This window comes from Stegostoma tigrinum, chromosome 12 (assembly GCF_030684315.1).
Source record: "Stegostoma tigrinum isolate sSteTig4 chromosome 12, sSteTig4.hap1, whole genome shotgun sequence".
Classification (NCBI taxonomy): Eukaryota; Metazoa; Chordata; class Chondrichthyes; order Orectolobiformes; family Stegostomatidae; genus Stegostoma; species Stegostoma tigrinum.
Genome location: NC_081365.1, coordinates 58,995,395 through 59,023,196, shown reverse-complemented (window position 1 = coordinate 59,023,196; position 27,802 = coordinate 58,995,395). Strand labels below are relative to the sequence as shown.

At 42.7% G+C, this 27,802-nt stretch overlaps 1 protein-coding gene across 1 annotated transcript in view; it reads left to right on the top strand.

The window, feature by feature from the left end:
- LOC125456902 (cilia- and flagella-associated protein 47-like) overlaps window positions 1-27,802 on the top strand; it is a 478,989-nt gene that overhangs the window by 438,200 nt on the left and 12,987 nt on the right. The window contains exon 64 of the mRNA XM_048540417.2: window positions 2,695-2,863. Coding sequence (XP_048396374.2) covers window positions 2,695-2,863 — 169 coding nt within the window. The remainder of the gene's footprint in view (window positions 1-2,694; window positions 2,864-27,802) is intronic.

Below are 27,802 nucleotides of genomic sequence, written 5' to 3'. Positions count from 1 at the left end.
CTAGTTCCCAGTGGTCTTACAGATTTCGTGGTTGTGGAATGGAATTCTGCAAAAGGTTGTGACAAGAAACCCATTTTCATAAGGAAATGTGAATGAATGAAAGTCAAATGCTGCTCTTTTAACACAAGGGCTTCAATTAATTTAATATGTTCATTATACTATCACTTATTAAGTAACTTTAAAAGTGCACATGCAAATCACACCACTCCCTGTACACCCCACGACTGTATTGCCAGATTCTGAACAAATGCCATCTCCATGTTTGCTGATGACACTATCATGTTAGAATGGATATCAAACAACGATGAGTTAGGATACTAAAGGAGATAGAGGACTTGTTGACATGGTGCGATGATAACAACCTCTCTCTGAATGTTGACAAAACTAAAGAACTGATCATTGACTTCAGAGAGAAAGGAAGAGAATACACAACACACCCCCCCCCCACCCCATCTATATCAATGGAGCTGACATTGAGAGGGTGGAAATGACCATAACAGACAACCTGTCCTGGACTTACCATGCGGATGCAATGGTTAAGAAGGCACAATAACACTTCTTCTTCCTCAGAAAATTTGGCATGTCTATAAGGACTCTCACCAACTTTTACGGATACATCATAAAAAACATACTGTATGGGTGCTTGGTATGGCAACTGCTCTGCCCAGGACTGTAAGAAACTACAGAAGGTTGTGTGCAAAGCCCAGACAATCACAGAAGTCAACCTCCCATCCATGTGCTCCATTTACACACATTGTTGCCATGGAAAGGCATACTTGGAGTATTGCGTACAGTTCTGGTCACTGCATTATAAGAAGGATGTGGAAGCTTTGGAAAGGGTGCAGAGGAGATTTACTAGGATGTTGCCTAGTATGGAGGGAAGGTCTTACGAGGAAAGGCTGAGGGACTTGAGGCTGTTTTCATTAGAGAGAAGAAGGTTGAGAGGTGACTTAATTGAAACATATCAAATAATCAGAGGGTGGATAGGGAGAGCCTTTTTCCTAGGATGGTGACGGCGAGCACGAGGGGGCATAGCTTTAAATTGAGGGGTGAAAGATATAGGATGTCAGAGGTAGTTTCTTTACTCAGAGAGTAGTAAGGGAATGGAATGCTTTGCCTGCAACGGTAGTAGATTCGCCAACTTTAGGTACATTTAAGTCGTCGTTGGATAAGCATATGGACGTACATGGAATAGTGTAGGTTAGATGGGCTTGAGATCGGTATGACAGGTCGGCACAACATCGAGGGCCAAAGGGCCTGTACTGTGCTGTAACGTTCTATGTCTATGTACTATGTAACATCATCAAAGACCTATCTCACCCCAGTAATGCTCTCCTAAAATCGCTTCTGTCAGGCAGAAGTTCCAGAAGCCTGAACACATGCACCTGCAGGTTTCAAGAACAGCTTCTTCCCTGGTATTATTACACTGATGAACAGACTCTCTAACTTCAAATAGTGCTAATCTTGTTAATGTGATCTTGCCTAGAGCACAGTGTAACCTGTATGCCTGATTCTGTCCAAGTCTTTTTTCACCCTATGATTTGTATGTACCTGCTAACTATGATCTGCCTTACTGCTCACAGATTCAGCTTTTCACTGTACTTATGTTCTATGTTCTATGTAACAAATGAAGTCAAATCAACCAAAATCAATCAGTCAATCAAGCAATCCTCAACAACACTCAGCTTAATTTTGCAAAAACTGAATTATTCAAACAGGATTTCTCCTTAGCCAGTCTGTGCTGGCTTTAATTCTTCAACCCAAAGTAACAAAATGCTAATGTGCCAATTAATTTTGTCTCTAAAAGCATCAGCATCACCATTGTTAGGTTAGTTGACCTGTAATCATGGCAACTAAGATCCCATCCAACCCTCTTCCTATTTTACATGCAGCAGAGAGGGGCCCAGATCAAGCCTGGCAGTCTTTACTAGATAGTCTGGTGTTGGACAAGAGGATGGACCTCCTTAAGAGATCCCCTTTGCCGAGTGAAGGATTCCAGATCATATTCCACTAGTAATAGCAACATTCTGCACCCCTGCTTTCAAACCAAACCCTCCTCCTGCCTCAGAACCTCTGTAGAGGCTGCTTGCCCACGCCCTTCAGTCTGGCTTCCATAAGCTCCTCTTCTTTGCGGACTGCCTGATGGCCAGCAGCTCTCTAAGCAAGGGCATTGTGCCTCGATGCAGTGGAGATCTCACCATGAGATAAATAATTGCCCTGCAGAGTGTAAAATGGATGCTGGGACAATCTGCTTTATAGTGGGTGGCATCCCAGTTGACTTTAGTCTGGAAACAGCATTTCAGGGAACGTGGTGCCCCTTAAGTCTAGCCCCCTACATCCAGGACCTTTCTGACTGGTTCATATACTTCCATTTCTTCATTGTAACTAGGTCATTGGATCATCATCTCCTGAAGGATTGCAATGGTTCAGAATAGCCCATGACCACCTCTTCAGCGTAACTAGCGATGGTCAGTCATTGTGGCCGTGCCAGAAATGCTGATATCAGGAGATCACATTTGTAAACATTATTATTATTATTTATCATTCAGATTTACCTGATAGATCAAAAGAAATTAAGTGAGATGTTCAATGTCAAGAATAACAATTAATCATTCTAATAGAATTCAACTAACCTAAATATGGGATACTTGTTCTCACTAACGGGTGTTCTACTTCTCAATTTGTGAATTGTAGGTATCCCATGCCCTTCACAGCACACTTCCTACCTTGTAGTGATCAGGCTTTTGTAGTATCACCTCAAGCTGGGGAACTGCTTCCACTTGGCTCCACTGGGACTCTCTTCACTGTTGGATTTACCCCACGTATGTACAGCAAGAAGTACAAGGCAAAACTGCTGATTCAGGTGGGTCTAGCAGATATTCAATTTTAACTCCAAAAAATTGCACAATGCCTCTCAAAGCAGCAGAACTGCTCATAAATAGTTGAAATACTGAGCAGAGTTTGCAGCGGCTGTGGAGAGAGAAACCATGATGTTTTGAGTCACCAACATTTTGTCTGTTGAAACAATTGACCTAGAAATTCCATTGGCCGGGTGATTGTTTCTGCAGGGTAGACTGGAGTTGAGCATTGGCAGTATGCAGATATTCTGATGCAGCTAATCCATGGAGATTGCTGGGAAATTGAACATTCCCCAAGACAAATCTATGAAAGTATTCTTTGCAGTCAAACATTTTGGAGGGTCCTAACTCACTTTCGCTTGATAGTTAACCGGGAAAAGTTAGAGGATTGAAAACTTTCTCTTAACTCTGAGTAACTGTCAAACAGAAAGTCCCAGCTGACAAGTGACGACAGTAACTACACCACTTCGACCGCTGACACAACTCGACCCAACGCCTTTACCCTTTACTTCAGCTTTCCGCAACCGGTCCTCAACCTGACATCAATACTGCCCTCAACATGACCCCACTGGACATGACACTTCCCAACATAACTGACCCCACCAGTTCTGTTACCTTTCCTAATCTAACACCCACCCTCCCCATTGACACCTACACCCATGATCTGAGACACACACACCCATTGAAACCCACCCTGAGCCAACATCATCCCACTGTACCCCTCCCTGATACAAAGCCTCTCATCATCCAACATCTACCATCTCTCCCACTCTGACACGCACTGCCTCCCTCAGCCTGATACTCTCCTACTCTAACCTGACACATTAGCCTTGCCCCAAATGTACCAAACCAAAACACTCTCTTCTACCCCACTACCTGACCTGACAAACTCCTCCCCCCAACCCAGAGCCCAAGCCCTCAATATACCCTAAGCACTCATCCACTGCCTGACACCCTAGCCTCTAACTTACCTTCCACCAATTCATCCCCCTCCTCACCTTCACATGCAACCTGACCCCTACATTCACCTTACACACTTAACTTTTCACAGCAGCTGTCAAAGTGGCTGTTGGACATTTAAACGACAGAATATGGCACACTTGTTGCTGAGAAAGGGTTATGGTTTACACAATGATTCTCTCCGCTGCCAGTCGTGGGCCTGCCTAGGTTGGTGTCTACTGTTTTATGACAGAGACTCCTGACCAGGAACTGTGGGGGAAAAAGTGAACAAAATATGAGAGTGCATTTTCTCTTTTGGCTGATCTGCCTCAGAAAAAGGTTTCTGATCCTGATCAGAAAATTTGGGCCAAAGGTTTTGTTTTGATCTGTTTAGTTACAATTTACATGTTCCTAGCACTTTGTTTCTCTTTCAGCATTAGCAGTATTTTGCAATTATGACGGCATATTTGATAACTTGATTCAAAAAGCACATATTTTTGATGTGAGCATGTTTTGTTTTAAGACTGAATCCTTTCCCTATTGGCTATTGAATGTGAGCATGAAGAACAGGATTCATCTACATGCCAAATTGAGGTTCACTTTAACTTTCTCGCACCAAAATCCTTTAGTTTTACTCCCAGAAGACTACTATATTACTTTGCAATCTCTCCAAGTGAAATTGCAAACACAATGCCTCAAGTGTGTAAAGTGGATAAATTTCAAACTGCAGACTTCCATCTGTTAAGAAGCTATTTGCATTTGGATGAATACATTTAATTTAGGACATTTACTATCATCAGACAAAATAAAAGTACTTCAACCAGCATTCTAATTTTGGATCCAAACCTGTGTTCCAGCGTCTAAAGCTAAATGTTATATCTTCCTATAATACCTAGTCCAGCCTTTTATAAAGATAATATGATTTGATTAATATGTGCACCAACAGAACATAAAATTGCACTATGCCTGTAAGGCTGTCTTTGGGACATAAATATGCATTAGAGTGGAGAGAATCTCAACAAAAATATGTTTTGTGGGATTTCTGGCTTGAATACAGGATGCCTAAAGCAACACACTTCAGACTAATGTGTCAGAAAATGTTATGGCGTTACATCGTCCACTCCTTAGGAAATAGAAGCACAAGCATATAAAATCAAACTATAGCAGTTGTAACTGATAGTGACAGATATCTGCAGCTCTGCAGTAAAGCCAAAATAGCTGGCCTGGTGTATAGATTTTTAATTGTTTTATTGCATTAATGTTTTCCTTGTTCTTTGAATGAAGTGATTTTGTTTTTCCAAATTTAATTTCAGCTGTAACTTGTAATCCATGAGGACAGACCGATGTAGCCATCAAAGTAATTGACTAAGCCACAGAAATGTGTTCAAACTTTCATCCTGTCCTGTGCATCAAATATATGGCTGTGTTCCTGTGTAGGATCCTGTTTACTATTTTGATCAAGAATTAGCTAAGCTGATTAAATAAGGCTGAAAAGATTCATTGTCTCTTTTTCCTCAGGAATGGGGTTGACTGTTGAAATATGCCATAAAATCAAGTTTTCCACTTATTTGAAGTAATTAATAGAAACTTCAGTTTGCACAGATGAGAGTTTTAGAGACATATTTGATCCCAAAATTTTCATTCAATGATGTCAACATCAGTGATTCTAGAATGATGCTCTGGAGAGCTCAATCCAATAATATCTCATTGGTCAGCATATCCAATGATGGCTTCTGGTGTGAATCTCATGTCAAAGAAGTTATATTGCTCTGTGTAGCCTTTCAAAACTCAGGCTTTCCTCAAGATTACAACAGGCTAAAAGGTACCATCTTTCCTGTGCCTCAGTCTCCACATTAAAGGCATTCAAAAGTATGCCTGTGAGAAATGCTAGTTTTTGAGATACCCTGACTGCAAGTGGAAACAAGGGTGTCATGATTTCCCCATTTCGCAGGAAGCCAAAAGAAATTCAAATGCTATCGAGCTGAATTCCAAACTAGTCAGTCTCCTTTGTATAAGTCTCGCTGCTATTGTCTCAGCTGATCCGGAAATTGGTTGTGCTTTATTTTTCGTTGCAACTTTTGAGAGCGAACACAGGATATATGACATTTCAGTGCCAATAGCCAATCAAGCTATTGCCTATGGCATACTTGGCTATGGTTAGGAATGAGCTATGATCACCATTAGACCTACCTGGTGCTTGAAGAAGTATCCACAAGCCATTCCTGTCTGGACAGCCTTGTTTTTAAAAGAGTCAATTGTGTATTTTGTGATCTGAGCCAAATAACGTGGTGTTGTCATGACATTAATGCATTATTGTTGCGTAAGATTGCACCAATCATTGATGTTAATTGAATGGAAGGCTTTGCTTATGTTGAGGCTTCATTGCTATGACCAGGGTAATCTAAGACATGTTATGTCTTAGAAGACTGTGCAGTAGAGTACAGGCAAAACCAAGGAACTTAGACTCTGTCCTGGTACCATTTAAAAAATGACAAAGTTGTTTAGTCTGCCAAAAAAAATTGCCAATGACTAATGTCATTGATTGCCCAAGTGGGAAGACTAGAAGAAAATAGAAAGAAAAGTTCAAAGGTCTATTACCATTTTATTGCAAAGTGTAATGCTGTGTTGTCCCTGAAGATTGCAGATGTAGGTCATCTTTCAGCAGGTGACACAATTCTATCACTTGCTCCTTGTTGAAAATTAGTCTCCATACAAAATGTTCTGATTTTCAGAAATGTACACTAAATTGGGAGGTAAGACTAGGTAGTTTTCGCTTCAAACAAGTGACTTTCATCTGTGTGTGCTCCAAAAGTATAGCTAAGAGATGACAAAGCAGAAATTATGTGAAATTCTGTTGATGGCATTTTTCATGCTCTTGAAGTTGTTGCTTTTCTCGTTGGTTTTTCAGCATTAAGTTAAAGTACCTCATTTCTGGCAAATTGGGGAAGAAGCCAATTTTACCCATGTTCTACCACAAAATTGATGTACTCAATTTTACAGAAACAACTTGGGCTTTTCTTGTAATCCATCTGATAACTAGGCATGCAGTTAACTGAATTAATTTCCAAATAAAGGCTTTTGAAAAGACAACATTTTCAAAAAAAAATCTTAATGGGATATAGGTGTCTCTGTCTGGGCCAACATTTGTTCACCATCACCAGTTGCCTGGAGAAGGCGCTGGTGAGTTGAACTGCTGCAGTCCATTAGATGTAGGTAGACCCAGAAAGCTGTTAGGAAGGGAATTACAGGATACTCATCAAGTGACACTGAACATGGGTCCAACTGAAAATTGTGAGTGTCTTACAGAGAAGCTTTCATCTAACGGTGTTTCCATGATCTGCTGCCATTGTCACAGTGTCATGTACAACAGAAACAGATCCTTTGGTCCAACTCGCCCATGCTGACTAGGTATCCCAAACTTAACTAGTCCCATTTGCCTGAGTTTGGTCCCTATCCCTCTAAATCTTTCCTTTTAAAGTACCTGTCCAAATATCTTTAAAATGTGATAATTGTACCCACCTCTACCACTTCCTCTGGCAGCTTATTCTATACATGCACCACCCTCTGTTTAAAAAAGTTGTCTCTCAGGACTCTTTTAAATCTTTCCCCTCTGAAGTTAAATCTATGCCGTCTAACTATGGACTTGCAGAGTCTTGGAAGAATACCTTGGCTATTCATGTTACCTATTCCCGTCATGATTTTATGAACCTCTATAAGGTCACACCTCAACATCCGATGTTCTGGGGTAAACAGTCCCAGCCTATTTGCCCTCTCCTTATAATTCAAACTGACCAATCCCAGCACTTCCTTGTCAATTTTTCTCCACCCTTTCTAGTTAAACACCATCCTTCCTACAGTAGGGCAACCAGAACTGTACACAGTTCTCCAGAGGTGGCTTCACCAATATCTTGCACAGCCATTACATGAAATCCCAATTCCTTTACTCAATGCTCAGACCAATGACGGCAACTGGCCAAATGCCTTCTTCACCATCCTGTCACGGGTAATGCTGCTTTCCAGGAACGATGAACCTGCACCCCCAGGTCTCTCTTTTCAACAACACTCCCCCCAAAGCCTGACCATTAACTATCTGTCAGTTCCTGCAGTGCATCCTGTAGCTAGTAGACACTGCTGTAGGCCAGTTAGCTCAATAAGGTGGACCGCTCGTTTGCGATACAAAGTAATACCCACAGTGTGGGTTCAATTCCCGCACTGGCTGTGGAAACTGCAAAAAATTCTCCTTCTCAACCTCTCTCACATTACTTGAGGTGTGGTGACCCTCAAGTTAAACCACTACCAGTCACATCTGACTAATGAGAGAACAGCCCTATTGTTTTTTGGGACTATAGTGACTTTATCTCACCTTTTACTATGTGTTAGATAGTAAAGGAAATGAATGTTTGTGGATTTGGTGCTGATAAATTGAGCTTCTTTGTCTTGAATGGTTAAAGTTTCTTAAAAGTTGCTGGAGCTGCAGTCATCCAGGAAAGTGGAGAGTGTTCCAACATCTTCTTGCATTGTGCCTTCTAGATGGTATACAGGTTTTTCAGGAGGTAGTTACTCACTGCAAGATTCCTAGCCTCTAGCCAGCTTTTGTAGACACAATATTTAATTACTGTCTTCAGTTTTTGATCCATGGTAAACCTGGATATTGTTATTGAAGAATCCAGTGATGGTAATACCATTGAATATCAAGGCTGATGCTTCGATCTCTCTTGTTGCAAATGGTCATTTTCAGGAACTGCATGGTGTGAATGATGTTTGCCTCTTTTCAATCCAAGCCTGGATATTTCTGAATTTTCTGAGCGGTTGCCCATCCCTAGTTGCCTTTGTGAGGGAAGTGGTGAGCTGCCTTCTTGAACTGTTGTATTCCACTGCTGTAGGTTGAGCCACAATGGTAAGTGGCTTGAAATGAAACATGCTGGTAACAGTGTTCCGATGTATATCTGCTGCTCTTTTTCTTTAAGCTGGAAGTAGTTGTGGGTTTGGAAGGAGCTGTCTAAATTTCTTTGATGAATTTCTGCAGTTCATCTTGTAGATCCTACACTTCTCTGCTGCTGAGCATTGGTGAGAGAAGGAGTGGATGCTCATGACTGTAGTGCCAACCAAGCAGTTTGCATTGCCCTGGATGGTGTAAAGCTTCTTGAATGTTGTTGGAGCTGCGCTCTTCTAGCCGAGTGAGGAGTATTCCATCACACTGCTGACTTGCACCTTTTAGATAATGGACAGTCTTTGGGAAGTTATGCCACAGTATTCCTAGCCTCTTGAAGTCACTGTGTTTATGTGGCTCGTTCAGTTGAGTTTCTAGTCAATGGTAATCCACAGAATGTTGGTGGTGGGAGATTCAGTGATGGTAGCACCATTATATGTTTAGGGGACGTGGTTAGATTGTTTCTTATTGGACATGATCATTACCTGGGATTTGTCCGGCATGAATGATAATTGCCAATTGTTACCCAAGCCTAGATATTGTCGAGCTCTTATTGCATTCGAACATGGACTGCTTCAGTCCAAAATAATGATGAGCATTGTGCAATCATCAGTGAACATCCTCACTTCTGATCTTGTCATGAAGCAACTGAAATAGTTAGACCTAGGACACTACCTTGACAAGGTACCGTGATATCATGGAGCTGAGATAACTCACCTCCAACAACTACAATCATATTTCTTTGATGTAGGTTTGTCTCAAATGTATGATCGATGGTAAATCCGGATATTGTTGTTGAAGGATTCAGTGATGTTAATACCATTGAATGTCAAGGACTGAAGCTTAGATTTTCTCTTGTTGAAGATGGTCATTACCTGGTATTTGTGTGATGTGAATGATATTTGCCACTTTTCAGCCCAAGCCTGGACACAGCAGAGGATTTTTTCCCAATTCCCACTGATGAGTTTTGCTAGGGCTCCTTGATGCCGCATATGGCTGAATGTAGCAGTGATGACAAAGGCTGTCACTCTTACCTCATCTCTGGAATTCAGCTATTTTTCTTGTTTAAACTGCGATTGAAATAAAATCAGGAGCTGAATAGCCCTGGTGGAACCTAAACTAAGTTTCAGTGAGCAGCTTATTGTTTAGCAAGTGCTTATTGATCGCAGAGTTGATGACCTCTTCCATCATTGAGTATAAACTGATCAGTGCTAATTGGCTGATTTTGATTCACTCTGCTTTTTGTGTACAGGACATACCAGAGAACGTCTTCACATTGTCAGGTAGATTCCAGTGTTGTACCTACACTGGAACAGCTTGGGTAGTGGTGCAGCAAGTTCTGGAGAACAATTCTTCAATACTAGCAAGTTTTGAGAAGATTTGTAGCTCAGGTTGAGGTTCTGGATGTGAGTTTGCTCACTGAGCTGGAAGGTTAGTTTTCAGACGTTTCATCACCATTCTAGGTAACATCATCAGTGAGCCTCCGACGAAGCGCTGGTGTTATGTCCCGCTTTCTATTTGTCTGTTTAGGTTTCCTTGGGTTGGTGATGTCATTTCCTGTTCTTTTTCTCAAGGGATGGTAGATTGGCTCCAAGTCAATGTGTTTGTTTGATGGAATTCCGTTTGGAATGCCATGCTTCTAGGAATTCTCGTGCATGTCTCTGTTTGGCTTGTCCTAGGATGGATGTGTTGTCCCAATCAAAGTGGTGTCCTTCCTTATCTGTATGTAAGGATACGAGTGACAGTGGGTCATGTCGTTTTGTGGCTAGTTGATGTTCATGTATCCTGGTGGCTAGCTTTCTGCCAGCTTGTCCAATGTAGTGTTTGTCACAGTTCTTGCAAGGTATTTTAGTAGATGACGTTCGTTTTATTTGTTGTCTGTATAGGGTCTTTTAAGTTCATTAGCTGCTGTTTTAGTGTGTTGGTGGGTTTGTGGGCTACCCTGATGCCAAGGGGTCCGAGTAGTCTGGCAGTCATTTCGGAAATGTCTTTGATGTAGGGGAGAGTGGTTATGGTTTCTGAGCCCGTTTTGTCTGTTTGTTTGGGTTTGTTGCTGAGGAATCAGCAGACTGTGTTCATACAGATAAGGAAGGACACCACTTTGATTGGGACAACACGTCCATCCTAGGACAAGCCAAACAGAGACATGCACGAGAATTCCTAGAAGCATGGCATTCCAACTGGAACTCCATCAACAAACACATGGACTTGGAGCCAATCTACCATCCCCTGAAAAGAACAGGAAATGATATCACCAACCCAAGGAAACCTAACCAGATAAACAGAAAGCGGGACATAACACCAGCGCTTCGTCGGAGGCTCACTGATGATGTTACCTAGTATGGTGACGAAACGTCTGAAAACTAACCTTCCAGCTCAGCGAGCAAACTCACATCCAGATTCTTCAATACTATTGTCCAAATATTGTCAGCTCCTTGGCCTTTACAGAATCCAATGCATCCAGCAGTTTCTTGATATAGCATCTATTTGGCCCTTCTGGCTGAAGATTTTTGCAAATGCTTCAGTGTTATCTTTTGCACTGATGTGCTGAGCTTTCCCTTCAATGAGGATGGAGATATTTGTGGAGCCTCCTCCTCCAGTGAGTTTTGTAATTGTCCACCACTATTCATGACTGGATTTGGTGGGATAGCAAACTTGGATCTGATCCACTGGTTGTGAATCACTTAATTCTTTTAGCACTCTTGAGTCAAGGCATTTGATAAGGTTCCCCATGGCAGGCTCATTCATAAAGTCAGGAGGTATGGGATACAGGGTGATTTGTCTGTCTGGATTCAGAATTGGTTGGCTGACAGGAGGCAGAGAGTGGTTGTAGATGGTAAGTATTTTGCCTGGAGGTCAGTGCTGAGTGGTATCCCACAGGGCTCTGTTCTTGGGCCTCTGCTCTTTGTAGTTTTTATAAATGACTTGGATGAAGAGGTTGAGGGGTGGGTTAGTATGTTTGCTGACGACACAAAGGTTGGAGGTGCCGTTGATAGTATCGAGGGCTATTGCAGGCTTCAGTGAGACATTGACAGAATGCAGAGCTGGGCTGAGAAATGGCAAATGGAGTTCAACCTGGATAAATGCGAAGTGATGCATTTTGGAAGGTCGAACTTAAATGCTGAATATCGGATTAAAGGCAGGATTCTTGGCAGTGTGGAGGAACAGCGGGATCTTGGTGTTCAAGTGCATAGCTCCCTCAAAGTTGCCATCCAGGTGGATAAGGTTGTTGAGAAAGCATATGGTGTTTTGGCTTGCATTAACAGGGGGATTGAGTTTAAGAGCCGCGAGGTTATGCTGCAGCTCTACAAAACCCTGGTGAGACCACACTTGGAATATTGTGTCCAGTTCTGGTCGCCCTATTATAGGAACGATGTGGAGGCTTTGGAGAGGGTGCAAAGGAGGTTTACCAGGATGCTGCCTGGACTGGAGAGCTTGTCTTACGAGGAGAGGTTGACTGAGCTCGGACTTTTCTCTCTGGAGAGAAGGAGGAAGAGAGGTGACCTGATCGAGGTGTACAAGATAATGAGAGGCATGGATAGAGTCGATAGCCAGAGACTTTTCCCCAGGGCAGGATTGACTGCCATGAGGGGTCATAGTTTTAAGGTGTTAGGAGGAAGGTATAGAGGAGACGTCAGAGGGAGGTTCTTAACCCAGAGAGTTGTGAGCACATGGAATAGCTTTCCAGTGGTAGTCGTGGAAGCGGAGTCATTAGTGAAATTTAAGCGACTGCTGGACATGCACATGGACAGCAGTGAATTGTGGGGAATGTAGGTTATGTTATTTTATTTTTGGATTAGGATTATTCTACGACACAACATCGTGGGCTGAAGGGCCTGTACCGTGCTGTACTTTTCTATGTTCAATGTTCTATGTTCAACGATATTGCTGTGGGTCTGGAGTCATATGGAGGCCACACCAGGACAACAGATTTCCTTCCCTGAAGAACAGTAGTGTAGCAGAAGGTTTTTTAATGGCAGTTGACAACTGCTTTATGATCATTGTTAGAGTTTTACATTCAGTGTTTTTTTGGAATTTAAATTACACTATCTCTCTAGAGCATTACCTCGGGCTCCTGATTATTAATACAGTGGCAATATCTTTACAGTATTAACTTCCCCTAAAGGGCAATTAGAAATGGGAATGTGCAGTGATTGCTGGTCTTGCCATACCCGCTGAAGGAATATAAGAGAGCTTACTCCAATGCACCCAATTCCAACTTCAGTAGAGGTGCTGTCGAAGACTGCATGTGTCCTACTTGCTGCAGTTGGTGTATTAGTACACATATCTGGTGGGTTTTTATTGCTGTAATTAACATCCTTGGACATCATTAATGAAGTGTCATTGAATGTGAATTTACTTCGGTTTAAATTTAACACAGCTGACAAGGGTTCTAAACTCTGGAAAGATTAAGCCACTGTACCGATGGGCATTTAAAATTATGGTTGCTGCATCTGAATTAAAGCATTCAGCTGGAATCTGAGTTTCTTCTAGCAATTGTGTTATTAGAGCCATAGAGTGATACAGCATGGAAACAGACCGTTCAGTTCAACCAGTCCATACAGCATTTTCAAAATTTTTGAAGTTCTGTAACTGACAATTCTGGATGGGAAATAAGTTGCATATATTTGATAGCATATCAAAATAAAGAGACCATCACTATTAGCTATAGTATTGATGTGCATGACAGTTGTTTAGGAGAAAGACAGAGATTGCAAAACACAACATTCATATTAATGGGTTGACAAACTCTTGAAATAGTAGTGATTCTACCAAATGAACTGATTATGTTGGGTAGTAACAAACATCTGAACAGTATCAGAAGAAGACCTGATACTTACTGGAGCTGATGCACATTACTGGTGGCTGTGAAGGACACTATCATCATCATTTCCTCCAAAGTACTGAGGGAAACATGCTGCAGGTCTTGTAACCCATGGATCACAAATGTATCATTTACATTTTGCGCTCTTTTCGACAATGAATCTAAAACAGACCTGTGCATGAGTGAAAGTGCGGCATGCCGATTGTGTCAGTTGGTGACACAAAACATGGAATTCAAAATAAATTCCTTGTCATCAATTGTGATCATGATCTACCTTTCAACTACCTTCAACACTTCGTCCACGCTTTTCACAAATCCTGCCTGCCCCATTTGGAATCCAGTACCTCGTTAATATCAGTGCCAATGTCCTTTAGAAAAATATAAACATTAAAGTGCTATCCCAAGATGCAAATTCTCCATCCCTAATTGGCACACTGCCAACCCCAGGTTGGTTGCAAACTCCAACATGCTACTGCACCATGCCCATTGTCTGCTAATTGCAGTGAACCTAGGAATGGGGGGCCCACTTCAGCGCTCATGAACTCACACTCACTTGCTGCCAATTCTAACACTAACAGAGAAATTTGACCATGTTATTTTCAAAAATCCTTCAAAGCCTGGATTCAAACTTGTGATCGCTTTGCTAGACTTACAATTCCTTTACATGAATAAGGTTAAAAGAACTGAAGTGTGAAAATGGGAAGAATAAATGTGGAAAGTCTTCTGTTATACCCCATGGAAGGAACAAAAAGCATTGCAAGTAACACAGCCCATGCAGTAATCCGTATCGAATTGCATTAACATTCTAAATGCACAATTCTAATTGAATTTTAAGCTACGTTAGAAGCAACAATTTATTAAATATTAGAGGAGCAATATGTAGCAAAATTTGATACCAAATCACAAAAACAGTGTCGGACAGTATTATGGAAATAAAAATAAGCCTCTTAGAATCACATGATACACGTTCAGAAGCTAATTTCTGAATCAATTATGACAGCGAGGCTGTGTACAGACTGCTTCAGCCTCAGATAGCTGCCAGGAAGAAGGACAGAGTCAATAGCAGAGAAATGCATATTGTAGAATGGACCAAACGTAATGGCTTTGATCTTCTTGATATTTAATGAGTTAAATGTATATATATTAGATCATGCTGAGCTGTACTGAAGCACAATTACGTACTAAGAATGCTTGTCTTATTGCTAGCTTGCATGATACAGAGTTATAATAGAAGGCTACTGTACCAGAGTTTTATTGAGATTAAAATGACGCATTTTAGATTTTCAGGAAGCAGAAGATGCAACTGGTCACATACAACATTGGACTGTGGGACTTGGAATAAAATCTCTCACTAGTAAGTTCATGTGACCCCTTAAGTTTAAGTGCAACTTAATAGGTTTGTTTAGCAGGTTGCATATTCTGTCTCAGTTTAAATCAAATTGGATTCTGTGCAGCAATTAAATGTCAAAATGTTGTTCATGTTCAAAAAGCATTTGGACCTTGGAGCAATCAGGCCTTTTCAGCAATGCTATTTTCTGTAATGGTTTGAGAGGAACAGTTGTTGCTCAGTTGTGTTTGTTTCTGAAGGTTGCTAAGGCGATTCAAAACATTGCTGAGAAACAGTTTGCTATGCTGTTTTCTGCTGTTGCATTGTGCAAATAAAAATAATCTGTAAACCTTTCTACATTGGTGAAGTTTGAATGCGGCATTCGTACTCCGGATTCAAAAGAGACAGTCTGAGGGTAACAAGGAGAGTTTTGTCATGGAAACAGCCTTCGATTTGAAAATTGGTTATTTGGACTGCTTAAATTTCAGACTTTCTTTTATTTCAAACAAATATTTTAGCATGAAAGAGGTCCAGGGTACTGAACATATCTGCTTTGAATAGGACTTTGTTTTCTAGTGGTAATTATAAAAGTGGAACCTTGTTGCCTAATATCATGAGCAGCAGCATTGGCTCACATTTGCCATTCATCAATCCTCATGAGCTTGATAAAAAGACGAAGTTTAGTAAGTAAAAGCCAAAAGATCTCAGCTTGGGCAGCTTTACAAAAAGCTACACAATGTTCGTTTTTGAGAGATGTAAGCTAGCATGAATTCTACCCCTTCAACCATGTCACCTTTAACATTATAAAACTTTCAAAGCAGTCTTGCTTTTTGTGCCAGGCCATTGATTCTCTGCTCACCTTTTATATTGTTTGACCGATCTCAGGCTCCTATCACTTTGATAGCTTTTACATTGCGGCTGTTCGCATTTCTTCATTTTGTAGAATAGATTCCAGATAGCTGGTGTGTGGCAGCCTTTTACATTTCACAATAAATTCTAGAGTGAATTTCTAGTTCTTGATATCACGTGCTGCTCACCTAATGTTAATGATATCAAGACAGCTGATATCAAAATAAATTGTTATAACAAGGTAGGTGGCCTGAACAGGCAAAGCTGAGTTGTTCAGCCCACTTGCATCCACAAATAAACAGTGCCCTTGTCTTCAGGGTCAAGTTACATTTTTGCTCGGCAATGCTGACTGTGGTCGTGATGATAGTGAAGGCAATTCAGTTAGATTAATTTTGGCACCTCCTAATGAAGCAATACCACTCAATTCATTTTACAGTCCTGCAATGTACAACAGAGGCATCAATAATCAAGCAATTTCCTTTTAAATATTTAATGGGATATTTACATAATTCCAAGTGTAATATCTCATCGGAGTAGCACGCTGGAAATCAAGACCATCTATTCTCAGTATCCTCACAAAAGGTAAAGTTTTAAAACTAATGAAGAAATCCTTCACCTACTTGTCTTTCACATCCAGGTCAACAGAAAGTACAGAGCAGGTTTCTGTACATAACAAGAATGAATATTTACTGCAAATAAACACATTTTAACTGCAGATAAACAGTGATGAAACATCAGTGCTCATTAAAACCTCAGAGATAATGGGAACTGCAGATGCTGGTGAATCCAAGATAATAAAGTGCAAAGCTGGATGAACACAGCAGGCCAAGCAGCATCTCAGGAGCATCTCACCTCTCTGATTAAGGGGTCTAGGCCCGAAACGTCAGCTTTTGTGCTCCTGAGATGCTGCTTGGCCTGCTGTGTTCATCCAGCTTCACACTTTGTTATCATTAAAACCTCAACCCACTTATAAACTCCACCCTCTACAACACAAACACACTCACAAAGAGACACAAACAAATCACACTGTTCTGGGTGGAGGGAAGAAGTAGGAAGGCAATTTAGTGGTTTCAGTCTATCGGATTTCATGAGATAATCCTTTCGTTAATCAGAATCCTGATATCAATTTACCTTCTCCAACTTTTTTTCACTTGTTTTCAGGAGGCACAGGGTGATACTTGTAAAGGCCTTGACTTATTAGTTAAAAGCCATATCATACAGAAACCAAAGAGGAAAAATAAATTTACTATCTTCAGGCGTGAGATGCTTTTTATTGCAGAGGAAAACGGATCCTTCCCTTCCAGAGGTCTGATGGATTTTGCCTCTCTCGTTCATACCCCACATTGTTGAGTCAAGCAAGCTATGGGACCAATCACCTAATTATTCGTCGGCAGAAGGCCTTTGACCTTGTAAACTAGTCCCTAGTCCAAATACCAATCCGTGACTTGTTGCTGGCCAGAGCCCCATTCATACATGGCCTCCTGGTTGTGACTCTTCTGCGAAAGAGATTCTCCACTTGTACTTCAACAAGCAGCAGCATAATCAGCACTTACAATGAGGATCAGGTAACTTGCTTTTAATATGTGCAGCGTTCCAGTCCAATTCTTTGTCTTTAAAACAGTCATTTTCCCATTTCAGACCATGTTCACAATACAGAACCTTTACATACCTTTACATAAGTAAAACGTACATAGTAATAAAGTCAGAAGACACATGACACCAGATTATAGTCTAACAGGTTTATTTGAAATCACAAGTTTTCAGAGTGCAGCCCCTTCATTGAGTGCAGTGAGAGAGGACAGCACAGTCACACACAGTTTCTAGGCAGAGCGATCAAGGCCAAAGGGATCAAAAGACAATACAAATGGTGTGTGTAGACTGTCAAATGATAAGTCTCTGCAGGTGACTAAGAATGTTAGATGGTGTGAATAAAGTGTCAACAGCTGAATAACAAGTGAAGAGATGACCGAGAACCCGATTAAATGAGACAGAGAGAAAATTACAAAAAATTAAAAATAAGCTGGTGCTGGAGACCAACTGGAGTAAAATATTAGGTATTTCAGTCACATGCTGAGGGTCTAACCAAAGTAATAAGTAATGCAAAACTGGACAAACTAATTAAGGTAGAGAGATCATAATAATTTATCAAGGTGATGGTATCAAAGCAAGACAGTAAGGAAGGTTTTACAGATACAGAATAGTGTGGTGGGGTCATATGTAGCACAACACAAACCCAAGATCCTGATTGAGGCTGTCTTCAGAGGTATGGAACTTGACTATCCATTTCTGTTCGGTGATTCTGTGTCGTTGTGTATCTCAAAGTCCACCTTGGATTACTCTGACCTGAAGATCTGAGGCTGAATGTCCTTGACTACTAGACCCCTCCAGAAACCCACTGCATGTTCAAACCATCAGGAAGATGCATTAACACCAGATTCATTAGCCACAATCACAAGATGGTACAGAATGCCACTCAAGCACAACACAATGTCATCCGGAGATAATAAGAACTGCTGATGCTGAATTCAGAGATAATACAGTGTGAAGCTGGAGCAGCACAGCAGGCCAGGCAGCATCAGAAGAGCAGAAAAGTTGGTGTTTTGGGTTAGGACCCTTCTTCAGAAATAGGGAGGGGGAAGGGAGCTCAAATAAATCGAGAGAGGAGGGGGCGGCTGGGGAAGGTAGGTGGGATGGTGATAGGCGAGTATAGGTAGGGAGTGGTGGAGATTAGTCAGTGAGGTGGGAAGGGCGGATAGGTGGGAGTTGTAGGATATCCTTCACTATGGACATCCAATCCCAGTACACTTGTATCCCCCCATGGATGGCCTAAAAGCCCCCTGCTTTTTCCTCTACTACAGGCCAAATCAGTCCCCCTCTACCGACACCCTCATCCATGTAACCAAACTTATCCTCATCCTTAACAACGTCTTCTTTTACTCCTCTCACTTCCTACAGACCAAGGGGGTGACCAGGGGAACCCGCATAGGCCCAAGCTATGCCGCCCTCTTTGTAGGATCATGGAACGGTCCCTCCTCCGAAGCTACATTGGCACTGTCCCCCACCTCTTCCTCTGCTCCATTGATGACTGTATTTACGCGGCCTTCTGCTCCCCTGAGGCGCTTGAAAGTTCATCAAGTTTACTCACGTCTTTCACCACAACCTCAAGTTCACTTGGACCACCTCTGATACCTCCCTCTCCTTCCTGGATCTCTCTGTCTCCATCTCTGGTGGCCACGTCTAAACCAACATCTATTTCAAGCCAAATAAAAACCAAAAGAATTGCGGATGCTGTAAAGCAAGAACAAGAACAAAGTTGCTGGAAAAGCTCAGCAGGTCTGGCAGCATCTGTGAAGGAGAAAACAGAGTTAATGTTTCGGGTCTGGTGACCCTTCCTCAGAACAGTTCTGAGGAATGGTCACTGGGCCTGAAACGTTAAATCTATTTCAAGCCCACCGACTGCCACAGCTACCTAGACTACACCTCTTCTCACCCACCTTCCTGCAAGAATGCAATCCCTTACTCCCAATTTCCCCACCTCTGCTGTGTCTGCTCCCAAGATGGAGCATTCCACTCCTGCACATCCCACATATCCTCTTATTTCAATGACCGCAGCTTCCCCCCCTCCGGTGGTTGAAAATGCTCTCGACCACATCTCTTGCATTTCCCATACCTCTGCCCTCACACCCCCTCCCCACAACAAAAACAAAGACAGAATCCCCTGCCCTCATGTATCACCCTATTAACATTCAGATCCAGTGCATCATTCTCCACCACTTCCATCAACTACAATCCGACCCCATGACCAAAGATATATTTCCCTGTCCACCCCTATCTGCCTTCTGGAGGGATTGCTCCATCTGTGACTCCCTTGTCCACTCTACACTCCCACTAGCCCCACCACCCCGAGCACCTTTCCCTGCAATCGCAGGAAATATTACACCTGCCCCTTCACCTTGCTCCTCACCTCCATTCTTGGCACCAAACAAACCTTCCACATTAAACAGATGCTCACCTGCACATCTGCTGATGTGGTCCACTGCATCCGCTGGTCCTGATGTGGCCTACCCAACATCGGTGAGACCAAGTGGAGGCTCGGAGACCATTTTGTAGAGCACCTGTGCTCTGTTCGCGACAAACAACAACACCTTCCAGTTGCGAACCACTTCAGTTCGCCCTCCCACTCCCTGGGTGACATGTCCACCCTGGGCTTCCTCCTGTGTCACAATGACACCACCCACAAACTGGAGGAGCAGCATCTCATATTCTACCTCGGGAGCCGACAGCCCGATGGCCCAAACATAGAATTCACCAGTTTCAAAATCTCCCCACCCCCAACCTCATCCCATGTCCAACCCTGCCTCTCATCCCTGCCTCCTTGACCTCACACAACTTGTTCATCTTCTCTCCCACTTATTCACTCCTCCCAACTCACTGATCAATCTCCACCACTGCCTACCTACACTCACCTGTCACCATCCCACCTACCTTCTCCAGCCCCACTCCTCCTCTCTCTTGTTATTTCTGAACTCCCTATCCCTCCCCATTTCTGAAGAAGGGTCCTGACCCTAAACGTCAACTTCCTGGCCTTCTGATGTTACCTGGCCTGCTGTGTTCCTCCAGCTCCGCACTGTATTAACAATGCCATCCCTGCTCTCAAGACCAATTGCAACATTACTATCAAACCAGCAGACAAAGGAGGAGCCATGATCATACAGAATAAAGTGAACTACTGCAAAGAAGCATACTGACAATTGAACAGCCGGGAACACTGCAGAGAACTGTATCCAACCAGAGAACACACCCATCAACTCAACTAGATCTTTGATCCAGACCTCCAGAGTATCCTATGCACTCTTATCCTGTGTATTCCTCATGTAGGAATACACAAACTGAACACACCTGGATGTCCCATCATACCAGGCAGTGGAACACTTTGTGAGAACCTCTCTTGCTACATTGAGGGCATTTGAAACCCATTGTTTAAGGAACCCCCAGCTTCTGTCACAGTACTACAGATTTTTTTGTTAACAGCAACTGAGATTCTATGGACCCGTCGAGCCAGAGACATTCCTCATAACAATAGATGATATTGCTGCAACAGCCCCATACAACTGCCAATTTCCAGATGCCATCACACAACTCATCCGCTTAGACCCTCGACCACAACGTCTTCACCTTCAACAATCAGTTCTTCATCTAGGCACACAGAACAACCAAGGGGACAAAATTTGACCCCATTTTGCCAACATTTTCATGCACAAGTTTGAGCAAGACTTCTTTGCTGTGTAGGACCTCTGACCAATGCTGTACGCCAGATAGATTGATGGCATTTTCTTCCTTTGGACGCATGGCGAGGAATCACTGAAACAATTACGTAGCGATGTCAACAAGTTTCATCCCACCATCAGACTTCATAGACTTCTCTTCAGAATCAGTGTCATTCTTGGACGCAGACATCTCCTTCAAGGACAGACACCTCTGTACCTCACTTTACCACAAGTCCATGGATAACCTCATGGTGCTGCATGTCTCTAGCTTCCGCCCTGTACATGTTGAAGAAGTTGTCACCTATGAAAAAGCTCTGCTCATACACAGGATTTGCTCAGATGGAGAGGAACACAATGGACAGCTGAAGACCTTGAAGGACACACTCATAAGAACAGGATACGATGCTCAATTCATTGACCATCAGTTCTAATGTGCCACAGTGAAAATCTGCAATGATCAATAGAGTACCAGTTATGTCAAGTACTTCCCTGGATAGAGAGTCTATGCCATGTTCTCCACAGCCTTCAACATATCATCGATGATTTGCCTCCACATCTCACCTTCAAACAACCACCAAACCTTAAACAGACCATTGTTCGCAGCAAACTTCCCAGCTTTCAGAACAACATTGACCGCAACACCATACAACTCTGTCCTGGCAACCTCTGCAAGACATGTCAGATCATCAACATGGATACTATGATCACATGTGGGAACACCCCCCCGCCACATATGTGGCAGATACTCATGTGACTTGGCCAGGATTTCATACGCTGCTGACAAGGATGTGCCGAGGCATGGGATATTGGTGAGACCATGCAGACACTATGGCAATGGATAAATGGACACAGCACAACAACTGCCAGACAGTAATGTTCCCTACCAGTCAGGGAACACTTCAGGGGTCAAGGACGTTCAGCCTTCAATCTTCGGATAAGCATCCTTCAAGGTGGACTTCAAGATAACAACAATGCAGAATTGCCGAGCAGAAATGCTTAACCAACCTTCATACTCATTAACACGGCCTCAGCTGTGATCTTGGGTTCATGTTGTGCTACATGTGACCCCACTGTGCTATTCTATATCTGAAAAATCGTCCTTACTGTCCTGTTTTGATACCGTCATCTTGATAAATTGTTACGATCTCTGTGCCTCAATTAGTTTGTATAGTTTTGAATTACTTATTACTTTGGCTAGACCCTCAGCATGTGACTTATACCTGCCATGTTATTCAGTCGTTTAGTTTGTCTCCAGCATCACCTTATTTTTAATTTTTTGTAATTTCCTCTGTACCTCATTTAATCAGATTATAGTCATCCCTTCGCTGGTTATTCAGCTGTTGACACTTAACACACCGTCGAACATTCTTAGTCACCTGCACAGACTTATTATTCAACACTCCACACACACCGGTTTTATGGTCTTTTGATCTCTCTGCCCTTGATCTCTCTGTCTATAAACTCTGTCTGTGTGCTCTTCTTTCTCTCACGGCACTCGATCAAGGGGCTGCACTATGAAAGCTTGTGATTTCGAATAAGCCTGTTGGACTATAACCTGGTGCCGTGTGGCTTCTGACTTTGTCTCCCTCATTCCAACACTGGGACTTCGACATTATTACACAGTAATGAAATGGTAAACCCAAATGTAATTTGAAATAATGAATGCAATAATATTTAGCTTCATAACTCTTGCAATATCTCAGTATAATTATTTAGCAAGTGATCAACTTAACCTCATCTGAATCTAAACAAAGTTGCAAATGCAGTGCAGGCCATTTTAAAATCAATTACAAAACTTTTTTGGGTTTCAGTCCTCAAGACATGCAAGGAAAAGAAAGTTGGACAACAATGCAGGGCTCAAAAGTTTATTCACAGCAAATTCCCAGTTGTGTTTTGTTCTGCTCTCTGTTTGAAACCTCCCATTCTGCAATTCTGCCAGGCTCTGCTCCTGAAGAGGAGCAAGATACAATCGTTAAGTCCCAGGGTACTCTTTTACAGAAACTCAATATGAAGAGGCAAACAATAATATCTTCTTATCAATTTGACAGCATGCAGCTTTCAGAGTAGGCAGGAAGCACTAATATATCACAACAATGTCATTTAAATGTAATTTAAATGCACAAATCTGATCAGGCTGTGGGTTTGTGTCCAAGTCAGAAATTGCATGTCAAATGCAATGGAAGTGTGATAAAGGTTGCTACTTCGCATTATAAGAAGGATGTGGAAGCTTTGGAAAGGGTGCAGAGGAGATTTACTAGGATGTTGCCTGGTATGGCGGGAAGGTCTTACGAGGAAAGGCTGAAGGACTTGAGGCTGTTTTCATTAGAGAGAAGAAGGTTGAGAGGTGACTTAATTGAAAGATATAAAATAATCAGAGGGTTAGATAGGGTGGATAGGGAGAATCTTTTTCCTAGGATAGTGACGGCGAGCACGAGGGGGCATAGCTTTAAATTGAGGGGTGAAAGATATAGGACAGATGTCAGAGGTAGTTTCTTTACTCAGAGAGTAGTAAGGGAATGGAACGCTTTGCCTGCAACGGTTGTAGATTCGCCAACTTTAGGTACATTTAAGTCGTCATTGGATAAGCATATGGACGTACATGGAATAGTGTAGGTTAGATGGGCTCCAGATCGGTAGGACAGGTCGGCACAACATTGAGGGCCGAAGGGCCTGTACTGTGCTGCAATGTTCTATGTTCTATGTTCTATTTTCTCTGCTTATTGCCTCAACAACTCGCACATGCAGCATATCTGATCTGATTTTTGCGGGTTCAGCTCATAACAGTAACCTTCACAGAGCCACAGATTAACATGAACAGCTTTAAGACACCATTTCACAACAGCTGGTCCCAAATTGCTCATTTTACACACAACACTCACGATGAATTTGTACCTCAACTTGCCTGCTGCCTGATTTCTGAAGAAGGGTCCCGACCTGAAACGTAAATTTTCCTGCTCCTCGGATAGTGTCTAGCCTGCTGTGTTCCTCCAGCTCCACACTGTGTTGTGTCTGCTGCCTGCTTGTTTTTATTTTCTGAAATGAATTTAAACTGCAAACATACATTTTAGTAAACCATCAATGTACAATACAGCGCACTTAATCTAAGAATAGAGTACAGATTAAGTGATAGTTTTAAGATAATTGATGAGCTGCATACTGCCGTCCATTGTTTACCACTAAAATGTAATGTAATATCTAACACTTATATAATTTATTAAATGCTTTGCAAATGTACGTGAGCTAAACAAAGTGTGAAGTCAGCAGGTGGGTGAATAAAGGAGTCTTAATGATTAATCTCTTTCTAAAGTCTAATTTTTGTTTAAATTTAGCAATGAACAGGAAGTTACTGTTTAAAAAAGATCAGTTAATGCTGAAAAGGAATGAATTAAGTTTTTCCAGCTTGAACAGGGATGAGAGCAGTTTTAAATAGTTAAGCTAATTAGCTGCAGCTTGTTTCTCTGCTTTGGCAGAGCTGACTCATTGTTTTATTAAAAGTTCAAATGTAGCACAAGGGTTCCTCAGTGTTGTTTTTCTGTACAGAGTACTGCTTGAGTGCACAGAGTGAGAGGCCAGAAGTTGAATGAATGAGTGGCACTGGGCGAGAATGGGACCTATAAATTAATTTTTTAAAATACATAATGTAAACAATTGTAATGGCTGGACAGGGGATGCATCACAGCTGCAGCTCACACAAGTTCCAGGTATCTGCGGCAATCCATTGCAAACACATTTGCGATAAGTGTCTGCATATTGAACAGCTTCAGACCAGCATTTTTAAATTGGAGGGCAAGCTGCATTCATTGCAACACATCAGAGACTGGGAAGGTTACCAGTGCAAATCATTTTATACCCCTTCATACCACTTCAGTTAGCATTATCTGCTCAAGCACTAGTTTTGGGAAAATTGAAGACTGTATCGATGAGATGGATTTCATCTGAGCTGCACTGGGGACAGCTTATGAATGAGTTCTATGACTAGGGAATTAGAGACAGCCTTAAGAAGAAGGAGGAAGGAATCATGTTGGTGAAAATTGCATAAATGAAGCTAAAATGTTAAGACAATAGATATAATATGAAATGGCTTGGCAGAGGGAGATCATGATTAGAAAACTTAAGTGGGAGAAAGCAGACAGAGCCAAAGTAAAAACAAAAATGAACTAAGGGCTCTGTATCTAAATGCCCTCAGTATTTGCAATAGATCAGATGAACTGTCATCTCAAATAGACATTCAGGCAGAGATACGGCTACAAGGAAATCAAAGCTGAGACCTGAATATTCAAGATAATAAAATGTGAGGCTGGATGAACACAGCAGGCCAAGCAGCATCTCAGGAGCACAAAAGCTGACGTTTCGGGCCTAGACCCTTCATCAGAGAGGGGGATGGGGAGAGGGAACTGGAATAAATAGGGAGAGAGGGGGAGGCGGACCGAAGATGGAGAGTAAAGAAGATAGGTGGAGAGAGTATAGGTGGGGAGGTAGAGAGGGGATAGGTCAGTCCAGGGAAGACGGACAGGTCAAGGAGGTGGGATGAGGTTAGTAGGTAGATGGGGGTGCGGCTTGGGGTGGGAGGAAGGGATGGGTGAGAGGAAGAACCGGTTAGGGAGGCAGAGACAGGTTGGACTGGTTTTGGGATGCAGTGGGTGGGGGGGAAGAGCTGGGCTGGTTGTGTGGTGCAGTGGGGGGAGGGGACGAACTGGGCTGGTTTAGGGATGCAGTAGGGGAAGGGCAGATTTTGAAACTGGTGAAGTCCACATTGATACCATTAGGCTGCAGGGTTCCCAGGCGGAAAATGAATTGCTGTTCCTGCAACCTTCGGGTGGCATCATTGTGGCAGTGCAGGAGGTCCATGATGGACATGTCATCTAAAGAATGGGAGGGGGAGTGGAAATGGTTTGCGACTGGGAGGTGCAGTTGTTTGTTGCGAACTGAGCGGAGGTGTTCTGCAAAGCGGTCTCCAAGCCTCCGCTTGGTTTCCCCAATGTAGAGGAAGCCGCACCGGGTACAGTGAATGCAGTATACCACATTGGCAGATGTGCAGGTGAACCTCTGCTTAATGTGGAATGTCATCTTGGGGCCTGGGATAGGGGTGAGGGAGGAGGTGTGGGGGCAAGTGTAGCATTTCCTGCGGTTGCAGGGGAAGGTGCCGGGTGTGGTGGGGTTGGAGGGCAGTGTGGAGCGAACAAGGGAGTCACTAAGAGAGTGGTCTCTCTGGAAAGCAGACAGGGGTGGGGATGGAAAAATGTCTTGGGTGGTGGGGTCGGATTGTAAATGGCGAAAGTGTCGGAGGATGATGCGTTGTATCCGGAGGTTGGTAGGGTGGTGTGTGAGAACGAGGGGGATCCTCTTAGGGCGGTTGTGGCGGGGGCGGGGTGTGAGGGATGTATTGCGGGAATACGGGAGACGCGGTCAAGGGCGTTCTCGATCACTGTGGGGGGAAAGTTGCGGTCCTTAAAGAACTTGGACATCTGGGATGTGAGGGAGTGGAATGTCTTATCGTGGGAGCAGATGCGGCGGAGGCGGAGGAATTGGGAATAGGGGATGGAATTTTTGCAGGAGGGTGGGTGGGAGGAGTCCCACTTCCTACAGACTAAGGGGGTGGCCATGGGCGCCCGCATGGGCCCCAGCTATGCCTGCCTCTTTGTAGGTTACGTGGAACAGTCCCTCTTCCGCACCTACACAGGCCCCAAACCCCACCTCTTCCTCCGGTACATTGATGACTGTATCGGCGCCGCCTCTTGCTCCCCAGAGGAGCTCGAACAATTCATCCACTTCACCAACACCTTCCACCCCAACCTTCAGTTCACCTGGGCCATCTCCAGCACATCCCTCACCTTCCTGGACCTCTCAGTCTCCATCTCAGGCAACCAGCTTGTAACTGATGTCCATTTCAAGCCCACCGACTCCCACAGCTACCTAGAATACACCTCCTCCCACCCACCCCAGATGCTGCTTGGCTTGCTGTGTTCATCCAGCCTCACATTTTATTATCTTGGAATTCTCCAGCATCTGCAGTTCCCATTATACCTGAATATTCAAGAGTGTGTTACATGCAGGAAGGTCAAGATGCTGGGAAAAGCTGGTGAGAAATGACTTTGATTTTACATCCTGGACTTTCAAACAAATGTGGATTGAGCTAAGAAACATTAACAGTCTGAACATTGTGGTGAGATTTGTTTATTAGCCACCAATGAACAAAGGCAATATTAATCACTGTGTAAATCTGGATACTAAAGGTGCATGAAAAAAACAATGATACAGCCATCATGGAATTTTCAATTTACATAGCTGTGAAGTAATCCTAAATAGTGCTAATGCCACAGAAAATATTTTCTTGAAATGTATACAAAATGGTTTTCTGGAGCAATACAACCTCGTGAATGCATGCTACTGGATCTAGTGTTGTGCATTGAGGAGGACCTAGTTTGTAATCTTATTGTAAAGGAGCCTTTAGAAAAGGTTAGGTATAATAAGATAGCATTTCACATTAATTTTGGAAGTAATGCAGTTCAATCAGAAACGAGTAGCATATCTAAACATAGGAAACTATGAAGCTATGAGGAGCAAATTGTCTACAATAAATGGAGAAGCTACATGAATGGGTCTGGTGATAGACAGCAATGGCTATCTATTAATATACATAGGTTACAAGAAAAGTACATTCCATTTATACACAGAAACTAACAAAGTAAATGTTCCAGTTGTGACAGACAAAATATGTCAAAGATTGTATTAAATCAAATGAAAAGACCTATAAAGTTGATGAAAAATGGCAGTTGTAAAAATTGGGATAATTCTATAATTCATTAA